Source organism: Gymnoscopelus microlampas (assembly GCF_963454915.1).
Source record: "Gymnoscopelus microlampas genome assembly, chromosome: 16".
Classification (NCBI taxonomy): domain Eukaryota; kingdom Metazoa; phylum Chordata; class Actinopteri; order Myctophiformes; family Myctophidae; genus Gymnoscopelus; species Gymnoscopelus microlampas.
This window is the reverse complement of record NC_139953.1, coordinates 17,705,917-17,718,482: the sequence shown is the minus strand read 5'-3', so window position 1 is coordinate 17,718,482 and position 12,566 is coordinate 17,705,917. Positions and strand designations below refer to the sequence as shown.

Sequence of the window (12,566 nt, the reverse complement as noted above, 5' to 3'; positions counted from 1 at the left end):
AGGTATAACTTGTAAGGATCGTGGAAAGAGCAACACAGCTAAACGTGTGGGCAGCACCCCCCAAATAATTGCCAAGATTGCCCAATATGCTTCTTTTGGTAAACGCTCTCGTTTTCACAGGCGTGTGACTGGCACCTGAGCATGGGTCCTGGCAACTTTGCTGAGTTTGTGTATGCTGATGCTCCAAGCAGCAACACTGCCCCCATGGAAAGATGCTACGTTTGTCCCTTCAGGATAAGGCCCATGCAATAGGGCAGGTGGAAGCTGGTGTTCCTTTACGCAGAGTCTAAGACAAAGACAGACCGCGAAGTGGCCGTCCCAAGAAGACAACACCCCAAGATCACCCCTGGCCTCAAGTTAATTAGGCTCTGCGCTGGGTGTGACTGCACACCTGTTGTGCACACGGATACGTCAGCCATCCCCAAACACAGTCAGGAGATCATATGTAACATACTGTCTGGACAAAGGCTTCTCCTGATTGTGTGTGTGGGGAAGGCTGATTAATAACCACTTAAACCCTCTAGACTTAGTAAACTGAACCTGACTTGGCTCTGTACTCTGTACCGTTTTCCCCCCCTCTACACCAAATCTCTTCGCCAAAAGTAGCCAATCTACAAACTCATAACGTGTTGACACGTGGTGAGCTTGTAGATCTGCTATTCTTGGCTAATGTTACTCCCATAATAAGGTTCTGGGGTGTGGTTAAGGGTAGAGACACACATACTGTACATATCTGAAGGGGAGTAGCCAATGCATGCCAATGCATCAATTACACATGTTGTCTTGTGGATTGTGGGCACTGCTGATTTGTGTGTAATTTGTTTGACTTACATTGGAGTTGTTGGCTCACTGAAAGAACTACAAGCAAAAAGCTTTCCAAGTGGGGTCAACCACATGCTTTTTTCCTATTGGTTGACGCCAATGTTGAATGTGACACAAAAGACAATACAATGGGAAAGCAAGACTCCCAAACTTCGCTTGACTTCCAGTATCTGGGTGATGTGGATGCCCGCCCCATTAGGAGACCAGAAGAAGAGTCGATATTCTATTATTATTAATTCCAATGGGAGAAGTGAACGTGAACACAGATTATGAAATTCTTTTGTCCCATGGTCATTGGGTCACTGAAGTAGATATCAGACCCATTCTTCACAAGCCAAAAACGTTCAGAAGATTTTGACACTAAAGGACGAGTTCACCCAAAGTCTTTATTTTTTATCGATTGCACACCCCATGAAGCCTTGAATACATGGATATATTTTAGTTTTTGTCGCATTCCTAAGCCAATAATTTGATGCCCGGGTGTATTTCCGGTAGGAGACACAAATAATCTACTTTGTGTCTCCTACCGGATACATTAGCCGGTAGGACAGGAATCAAATTATTAGCTTAGGAATGCGACAAAAACACAAATAAATCCATGGATTCAAGGCTTCATGGGGTGTGCAATTAATAGAAAATAAGTAATTTTTTGGGTGAACTATTTCTTTAAAATGTTTTTGTCGGGAGTGTGGTTGACTAAAGACCTGTCCAAATTATATGAAGCAAACTATCAACCCATAATCACTCAAATTAAAAGAGATACAGAAAGATGGTCTCTGTCACCCTTGGACTTAAGTTCTAGAATAGAATCAGTCAAGATGAATGTCGTTCCCAGAATATTATATCTTTTCCAATCTTTACCGGTGGAGGTACCTGTCAAACAGTTTAATTAATGGGATAAAATGGTATCCAGATTTATTTGGAATGGAAAAAAGCCAAGAATCAGATACCAAACATTACAACTCCCTAAAGAAAGGGGGGTATGTCCCTGCCGAATCTGAGGGAGTACTATTATGCGGCACAAATAAGACCTTTAATATGTTGGTGTGATAAAGATTTTGAGTCAAAATGGAAAGATTTGGAAACTAAATCAATTGACATCCCTATTCAGGCATTAATTGGAAGTAAAGAACAAACTGAATCCTACCATGCCACTTTTGACCCATTCACAGTATTCACTTTGAAGATATGGTTCAAAATTGTTAAACACAACCGAATGGAGAGGACAATCAGGGTGTTGAGATGGCCCGCTTTCGACCCAGATTTTAAACCTGGACTATACGATCGAACTTTCAGGCGGTGGGCTCGAGATGGTTTCACCTCTATGTGTACTATCATGGAAGGCAATCCTACCATGCCACTTTTGACCCATTCACAGTATTCACTTTGAAGATATGGTTCAAAATTGTTAAACACAACCGAATGGAGAGGACAATCAGGGTGTTGAGATGGCCCGCTTTCGACCCAGATTTTAAACCTGGACTATACGATCGAACTTTCAGGCGGTGGGCTCGAGATGGTTTCACCTCTATGTGTACTATCATGGAAGGCAAAGAGCTCATGAGTTTTCAAAAAATGAAAAATACATACGATCTAACCAGTCAAGATTTTTTTTAGATATCTACAAATACGACAGTACTATTTAGGAGAGGTGAGACCACTGGAGCCTGGAGCTTCAAATGGGGATCTTATCCAGGTATTTACCCAGGCCTATAAAAAAAGAGACCAAAAGAACGGTGTCAAAATTATATAAGGGCCTGGTGTCAGCCAGGACTAACTCCACAGAGTATATTAAAACGAAATGGGAAAAAGAGTTAGAGATCAATATTACTACAGATGAATGGGAAAATGTGTGTAAAACACAATATACGACCACTAACTCAAGAATGTGGAGGAAGTTCTGCTGGAAGAATTTAACCCGTTTTTTTATAACACCTAAAATTAAATCAAAGCAACTGAAAACAGATCAACCATGCTGGAGACAGTGTGGCCACATGGAAGCTGGCCACGCTCACATATTCTGGAAATGCCCCAAAATTCAAAAATATTGGCGAGATATTCACGCCACCATAGAGACTGTTCTTGGTTTTGAGATACCTCAGACCTGTACCTTGTTGTTGTTGGGAAATATTCCTGAAGATTTCTTGACACAGGACAAATATCTAATCAAAATCTGTCTAGCAGCAAGCAAGAAAGCGGTCACGCGTCGCTGGTATCAACAGGATCCCCCAACCAAAGACAATTGGATGGACATAATAAGGGAAATATATTCTATGGAAAAACTAACATTCATACTCAGACTACAAGAGGACAAATCACACAAATACTGGGAAAAGTGGTCTTCTCTTTTTCAGCCCAATGTATAACCAATATGTAATAGAAAAATAACAAACAATTGTAGAATGCAGCCTTTTCGTGTAAATTATTTTTTATTTTTTATTTCTTGTGTTTTTGTACTGTCCTCCCCCCCCCCCCCACCTTTATGCTCTGTCTTGTATTTCATGTATGTGTATCTGTCATTTGAAAATCTTTTGTTCCAATAAACATTGTCAGACAAATCAAGTTGACTGTTGTTCTGTCTGTGTCAGCAACACACGCTTTCGGGATCTACCAAACGTGATCATACGACAATATGTGACAATGACATCCAACTGCACTCGTGTAGGATGGCCGCACCTACTTGGGAGACCAAAAATGTGTACCATTTCGTACTAGTGGCAAGGCGTAGGATTGGCTATCTTGGTAATATATAAAGGATCTTGGCAACACATTTACTCGCCGCAACAGGAAGCTTAAGCCCTTCACTCCCATAGAATGGACATGTACAGTGTATTTGTGACCTTGCCAGTATCCTGTGTGCATCCATTAGCTTTATGCACTAGGTGTGCAGTGCAGTCACACCCAGCTCAGAGTCTAATAATTAGTTTGACTCACGTGTGATTGCTTCAATCAGCCATCCATACATGCACAGGACAGAGAAAAACTGAAACGGGAAAGCTGGACGAGAAGAGAAGAGAAGGTAGAACAAGTGATGGATTGAGCTGACTAGAACAGCTCTATTGCATGGTGCATTAGCTGGTTAAGTGTATTCGACTGATACAGCAGATTTCACAGAGCAGCCTCTATGAGTCCCAGGTGGACTGGTGAGGCTTACGGGAAACAACAGAGGCTGGGAGTGTACAAACAACATGGCCCACGTGTATCCAAGCATCTCAAAATCCCAGGAGAAGAGACTCAACATGTTGTCTAACGCAAGCTTTATCATTGTGTGATAACCTATGTAGAACTATTGAAAGTAATAGCAATCTGTATTACAGAGTGAAATGTGAGTGAAATATAGGTTGTACTTTGCATGTGTCTAAATAACTATAAGTCTCAAGTGAGAAAAAGACTGTCCTACTGTGTAACATTATTTTTTGTATTTTTAGTCTTTTTGGTGACACCCCTTGAAGCTCCGTTAGTCAGTACAGTCAAAAACAAATCAATAGAAAGCAAGACTGCTTCATTTTGCTCAATTTCCTGCTTCTGTGTAACATAGGTGTCCATCCCTTTAGGAGACCAGAAGTAGGTTGTGAGTTTATTTAATTCCAACAGCCACATTCCAATACTCACATTCCTGCCCTCTTGCTCGCTCGCTCCTCCTGCATGTCATATTGTATCCTTTATTTTATATATAAATGAAGTGAGTTTGAATCCACAAAAATGCATATCAACTGAATATGAGCAAACGTTTTTAAATTGCCATTTCACACCAGGCCTATTATAGAGCAATCGTTTCCACAATACAGTGGGAGAAACATTGCTTACCGACGGGCTTGCCAGGATACGGCTTACCACGTGAAACAAACAAATCGGTCTGACCTCCTAAGGACTTTAGTATAGCATATAAATATGCACTGCTCTTACTGGGCAGAGTGTATGAAATTTCTGGTGGTACGGAAAGGAGAATGGAGTAGGGATAAAAGCAGTGGTGGACAGTAAGAAAGTACATTTACTTAAGAAATATATTTGAGTATCTGTACTTTATCTTCTTTTGTAAAGAAGTCTGTCTAACAGTCTAACAAGTTTAACAGTCTAACAAGTAATGTCTGAATTTGATGGGTAACCATATGTGGTATAACACTGTGTCCGTAAACTACACATTGGAGTGATTTTTTTTGGCTAAGCCAGGACCTGTACATAAATTAGCACGCAAAAAAAGTTAGCTGGCAAGGGCTTTGGACCCAAATCAAAATGTAGGCTAATGATTAACTTTAAAACTTTAAATTCAGCTCTGAGTTATAGCTAAGTTACTGTTTAAATGTCAGACTGCTGGCAGCACACTCATAAAAGGTGCCATCTAGCAGTGCTGCGCACAGCCACATTAAAGGGAGTACACTGGCACGAATGAAGATTGTGCAGTCTTCCCATTCGCATTGTGGTTTGCAGCACCATTCACATTTGCAGCATTGTTTCTCACGGTTGCAACACCCTGTGTAGTTCCACCACAGGCTGGTGCTGAAGAACAGGCCAAGAACCATAAGCACTGCAACTGGGCCAAGCAGGAAAGTTAGCCCATAGAAAATGTTCTGTTCATTGCAAGGGAACTGAAACGAGACTGAGGAGTTATGCTCACCACTGATGGTCATAAATGCCGTAACACTGTAATCATAGACCGTATGAATTAATGGACAAAGTGACGCCATTGGTTTCTATAGACCGTAAATGAAGCCTATTTTTCAGCCATCTTTCTATATCCGGTCCGAAATGCTAACGGAAATTAATGCTATTGGGTGCAACCGCAGCGAGGGCGGGTCTCGGTAGAACCAGAAACAAGCCCTAGAAACATACCCTACTTTATCATTAATTTTAAATGAATGCGAACATAATAATTTACTTAACGCATATGATGATGATTTAAAAAAATACTTTAAACTTGCGATTGAAAATAAAGTGTTTATGAAAAGGTTTACTAAGGTAATAAAATCAAGTATAAAGTCCGCCCAAAACACTATTCGGGTAATGGGAAAAGTGATCGATTCTTTTGCACCATGGTCACTGAATATTGGACCCATTCTTTACGAGCCACATATATTACGATAACATTAAAATAGTTTTTCAGACAGACAAATCAGGAAGAAATGATCTTAGTTCGAAACTTCTGTGTCGGCAATACACTCGTAAAATCTAGCTACAATGATCCGACGTCAGACTTAGGAGACTGGAAATGTGTATCATTTCGTACTAGTGGCGAGGCGTGGGATTAGCTATCTTGATCATATTTTAAGGATATTTATCTATACAAAAAAGACGCTCAAGACAGAATGCTGCAGGGTCCTAGCGGCCAAGGATATTTTGGAAATAGTATCTATTAACTGTAAAAACTACAGAAATAAATACATTTCTGTGACATTTACACGCCCATGTCATTTTAGCAGACACTCGCAAAAAAGTGTATTTAATAGTGTTTCGAGAAGTTGACAAAAACATGGAATGGTTATTGTGATAAATGTACCAGTTAAAAGATTATATCAAAAATGACTTGTTTAATTGAAACAATTCATCTTCCCAAAGTGAAATCAAATATTAATTATCTCCCCAATCACAAATCTAATCTAATAATTTTCCCAATCTGAAACCTAAGATTAATCAGCTTCCCATTCTGAATCTCTCAATCAAATTAGATATGAAACTCATTCCCTTTGTAGCCTGCTTGTGAAGCTCAGGGCCATGGACTGCTTTATGTAGGATTATCCTCATAGCTTCAATGAGATTACCTGTATTGGCATTATATGAACTAACAACAGCATAATGAGTGGAGATTGGACAGGGTCAGCCCTACACAAGCTAACTCCATTATGACTGTGGATATGATATGAAATCCAGTAAGTGGTGTGACAATGTGGCATTTGTCCTCAATGAGCGTGACAGGGCTGTGGTTTCAAAGAGGTAAACTAGGAGTAGCGTGTCCTTAAGTGACTTCTTAAGGCTCTTTTCGACAGTCATTCTGAGGCTTAATGAGCGAGCGTCGCACCGCAACAGAGACGTGTGTGAACGCTTATCGTTTGCGTTTCCAATGGCAGTGGACTTGGAATCAGGATTAGGAAGTCCCTTAGACCACAGGGCTCTCACCTTGACGAAATTGTCCGGAAACAGTCCCCTCTTCCCGTTGAGGTCTCCCTCCATCCATCCCTCCTCCTCGATGTGCCGCACGTTCTTGATTATGTCACCCAGACGCAGCGTCAGCTCGTCCTCGTGGAGACCCTCGTACTCGTACTCCACCACCACCTCTGTTAGAGACATGGAAGGGGAGGAGAGAAAAGCCTTTGTAAGCTGGAATCATAAGCTCTGCACAAACTTGATCTAAGACATGTTGAACAACATTACACACTTCACGCTCTACTTCTTTGAACGGGGTTCCCCAGAGGTCCCCCCTCTACAACAAATCTCTTCACGAAAATAGCCGATATACAAGCTCACTACACATTGTGTTGCGACATGCTGTGAGATTGTAGATCGTCTATTTTCGCTCAATGTTGACCTATTCTGATATGACTAGAATATGAACACTATGGTTCAAGTGGTTAAGCCTGATTTATACATTATCGTACAATGGTGTCGCGAGACAAAAACAGCTGATCTACTGTACAAGCTCACAACACGTCGTGGATGCGAAGCGTTGTTAACCCAGTAAGACCTGAAACACGTCTGTGTCACTTTTTGATTTGAGCTAAAAAGCATTATTTGGCTATTTGAAAATAGCAGATATACAAGCTTGTAGATCTGCTATTAATGAAAAATTGTGAACATGTGTGCAAATCTTTGAATATATATATTCTTTTAAAGTGAACATTTTTAACTCAAAGACACTTCTAGAATCGGCTTCAGGTATTAATGGGTTAAAGTACACATCAGGCTTATCGCTAGATGTGATACTGATATTTTGGCAAGCAGGAGAATGGAGTCAAGTCTTCCACAAATCTGACTTTTTTTATGTGAAAGAAATTTGAATTCAACGGATACAAATATTTAATATTTTTCAACAATGTGCAATTTACAATTTAAAAAATAAATGCAAATATTGGCCCAATATGTCGGACAATCCGATATATTGGACTAACCCAACTCTAAACTACAGTATATGGAAGCCTGGGGACAGCCTTTCCCTTGACTTTCCCCCAAAAGTCAAACAAATGCAATTATACGGGCAGGCTGCCCTGGTACAGTCTGGAAAGGGTCCCACTGCAATTACACACCCGTGCAAATACACACACACGCTCTCTCTCTAACGTCTTCATTCAGCAGCAGTATCTCACTTTCATCAACAATACTGGATATATATCTGCACTCAGACAAAAATACACAAAAAATTGATTTACAAAGTGATTTTCCAAATCCGTTTCTGGGTGATGAGATATGAGTGCAGTGTTACAATGGGTTCCCAGTCAGGCTGAAAGGCTAACAAACGAGGACTGTCTTTGTTACGATACCTAGTTTAGTCTCTGTGATAAGACCCATATTAAATCAATATTTATTTATTCTTAATTCACAGGCTATAGAAAATTTGAATGAGCAGTGATCTAAATCTTATAAAACTAGACTAAACACGGCACTGCTAGCAGTGGGAAGTGATTCAGCCATGTGGATGAATGAATAGCTACGCCAGTGAATCCACACATTGGTCTTCATTCACTAAAACTCAGTCTACCTCTACCATCCTTGGTCGCTCCCTACATTTTGGCCTCATGAGAGAAAAGCTCTACATATATTATTAGTTGATGCATGATGAAGACCTGTTGGGTCGACATGCGTTTAAAGACAAGTCCTGTAAATAACGAAGACATTTTTTCCATTTGAGATATAGCCATTTTAAGCTCCCCGCAGCCATCTGGACGCCATCTTGAAAATGCCGGCTTTCTGGGGAGTATATTTTGGTAGACTTTTAGTATGTTACTTTGTATGCTCAATACTACCAGAATCCATTGAACACCCTTTTGTATCAATTTTTTGAAGGTTAAACCATATATTGACTCACCTATACTGTATTCACTAGAGCGTATTGTGTTGTTTTGTTCTAATTTTGTATTTGTGTTCCCAATTAACACCTGCACTTGACAGAACTCTACTTTTGGAATCCACATGAGCACAAATGCGACATGGCATTAGCAATAGTAGCCTGACTAGCCTCACAATAATAATAGCACATAGAAATCATCATAGCACCAGCCACACTGCAGGAACATTCCTGAAATTGCCAGAACATGGATGGCTGTCCTTGAGCCTCCTTGAAAAGATGCTTACTAAGAAAGATTCTGCCATGTTTATGCTATGATGTGGAAATGTTGTGTGGTATAGATATCAAGATGGCCAATATCATACAATGTGCAGTGCACTGGCCACCTTGCTTACAGTACATGCATTTTCTAAATGCATGAATTGTAATTGTTGAATCGTTTAAACTTCATTCAAATTTATATATTTTTTAGTTGAGATTTAGGTTTGGATCAGGCTCGTGTTCATAACACTGCTGGGGCTCAGGGGCAAGCTGTGTTTGGGCTGGACACAGACATGAGGCCCCAATGCCCCATGGAAACTTTGTCATGGGTCAGATATTTATATTTTGACCAACAAACCACACTCACACAGCTAGGCCTGCCACATGTATTACATAATTGCAATTATTTGAGCTAATTGCAATTATTTAGCATAATCATTAGAATCAATGCCATTCATCTGTATAAAACATCTGGATGACATTAAGAGAAATGTAATTCTCCATCATTATTTCCATGTTGTCCATCATGCTCTTTGAACCTCTTTCAACGTGGTGTTTGGGGGATTTAGGGCAACGTTTTTTTTTTATGTTAAAAAATGACATGGACAATGTACAAGCTCACAATATGTCGTGATACGAGAAGTTGCGAGCTTGTAGACTGGCTACGCTATTATTTTAAACAATTTTTAAAGTATACAATTGTCAGTCATTTATTTGTATATTTCAGTAAAAAGCTTGTGTCACATCTGCCCTCATACCTGCAATCTTAGTTTACAAGCCCTAAAAACACATGCTAATTCACAAGTTCAATGTCAAAAACACAATTACATTATTCACAATTATTTGTATGACAGTGAATCCACTAAAATGTCATGATCGTGACAGCTTTACACACAGCTTGAACAAACCTCAGCAACTGAGATGGGTTATTTCATGCTATGCACACAGACTGTCTATTACTATATAATTCTGAGTATGCCTGTTTATAGTACAACACAACAGGCTGGGCAGCTTCTATAAATAAGTCTACTGTTTGTGGAATAATAGGACAGAGTGGAGGTTTGCTGTCTCCTAACTGGGCTGCTCTTTAACACATGACATTAACACATACCTGTCCTAACCCAACTGTTGCCTGACAAACTGTGTGGAATGCAGCTCTGTCTCTGTATTGAAATGCATGCATGCGCCCATTCATGCAAGCTCTCACACACTCCAAGCGGGCTGAAATTGTATTACATTTTTTATTTTATGTATATAGACCACATGACTATAGAGATCATGTGTACCGATTTACGTGACATTTGGATACAATCTGATGGAGTAATATCCAAAAATGTGTTTCACATAAGTCGGCCTCCTGGTGGCGCTATAAAAGGCAGATGTGAAAAACGTAAAATCCTTGGCCTCTGTGCCAAGGATTTTGAACTGTCCATAGCCCACAAATGAGATGCAGAGTGAGTATAAATGGTGCCATCTTATAATGAGCATTAGGGAGTAAGGACCAATTATATGAAGATAAGGTTGAAAATGGGCAAAGTGCTCCTTCAACAAAACTGATAGCTATATTCAGAGGAGGAACATTGTAGTAAGGGTGAAGGATGGGGTTACAGCGAGGTCAGCACTAAGCTGCACTGAGAAAACAGTGTATAACAACAACTACTATAAAACCTGCCTGAGTGAGTGTGCGGGTGTGTGTCTCTCTCTCCCTCTCCTTCTCTCTCTGAGATCAGAGTTGGCCCACAATACCACAGGCAGCCAGGGCCTGAACTGAACGGTCTTACATCAGCTTTCATTACCCCACATCCATAACAACTCACTTATTAAATAGACTTTACAAAGAGACGGGATGAGAGTAAGAGGAGAGAGCGAGAGACTGCCAGCCTAGCTGACAGATTAGACTTTACTGTTGGATCTTTATACTTTTCAGGCTGAAGAGTGTAAATCTTACAGAACTCGGCTTCAAACAATTAAATGAACACGATCGTGCGATTAATTATTGACATTTAAAATGTGTGCTCTGCCCATAGAACAATGCAAATCAAATGCTCCCTAAACTACTGCCTTCAGGGCCAGAATTTCAGTGTGGGGAATGGGGATTATAATACGGGAGATTCCCACACACATTCACAGCCATGATCATAATCTATGAATCAGTTTTGTGAATGCGGAAGAAAGTTCTGTATTCAGTCTTCCATCCGTGCGTTACCTCTCCCTTCGCTGGCTAATGTGTTTATTTATACTTTGTTGTGACGGTGTTGTGCACCAAAATTAGCAAATAAAGCTTGTGACGCATTGTGAGCTCGTAGATGGCCTAGTTTTTGGCAAGCAACACCATCGTACGATGAACTTCATCAGTTAAAATGTACCGATTTGCGCCGTTTACCAGCCAATGTTACAAAACATCAACTAGTGAGGTTCAATACTTTTATTCACATCCATCATGCAGGTATAATGAATGGTGTGAATAATTTTTATAATTTTGCTTATAGGAGATGCACTAATGTGATACAAACAGTATTTAAGGAGGACCAATTTTATTTTGATTTAAAAATGTATACATTAGCAGGAATGTACAGTAGCTCAACATGAATGTGAAAGCAGTTACGTTTGTACTTAATCAACAATCGTGATAAAAATATCACTTTATATCACTTTATTATAAAATAATTGTGATCTCAAAATTGATAAAAAATGATTGTTATAATCATTTTGGCCATAATCGTGCAGCCCTATGGATTGTTGTTATAGCGTGGCATCACATTAACAACTAGCACAATAAATAAACAGCATGTCAACACATTTTCAGAACTCGTAATGGTGAGAAGAAAATTATGTGGATCTCGAACTTCATGTGGCCAACCAATGACTAAGTCATCTATGACATACTGTACTGTATGTACACCATCTATGATATACAGTACGACTCCAAATTTGGGCACGTTTTCAGCCCGATCAGATCCCCTTCTATAATAAAATTGGTCTACTGGCAGTGTGCCGTGCACAAGACATTTGCCGCCGATCGGTCCCGAGCGGTTTGCCAGATTACCTCCGGACACAGACAAACAGACCGACCCTCTAACAGACGGCTAGCCTCCTGCAGAGCCACAGTATGAAGAGTATGTAGAGCTAATGATTAATAAACTATTTAGTATTTAAAATAGATTTAAAAAAAAGTTTAAATACATTTCTAACATTTGATCTGGCATGCCATGTAATTGGTTAGCTAGGGCATTAAACAAAGCACAAAAAATTACTTTGTTATTATGATAGATCCTTTCTAGCTGCAACACTGATCTGGCAAAAGTTCTGCACCATACACACACACACTGCGGTGTGTCACACACACACACAGACACACACCCCCCCCCACACACGTAGCACTGGGGCGACACACAAATGGAAACACCCACACACAAACAAACACTTCAGCCAGGGCCCCAGTACAGCACCAGACAGTAATTCCTGCTTATCTGTCCATGAAACCACAGGA

The 12,566-nt window shown here is 40.1% G+C and overlaps 1 protein-coding gene across 2 annotated transcripts in view; it reads right to left on the bottom strand.

Moving 5' to 3' along the window:
• The window catches only part of cd2ap (CD2-associated protein), a gene marked incomplete at its 5' end in the record, with an annotated part of 72,308 nt that overhangs the window by 47,687 nt on the left and 12,055 nt on the right, over positions 1–12,566 (bottom strand). The window contains one exon of one of the 2 annotated variants that reach the window (XM_084081676.1): positions 6,934–7,091. In XM_084081676.1, coding sequence (XP_083937802.1) covers positions 6,934–7,091 — 158 coding nt within the window. Of the gene's footprint in view, positions 1–6,933; positions 7,105–12,566 lie in introns of those variants that run through there. The other variant, XM_084081675.1, reaches the window with a different exon arrangement.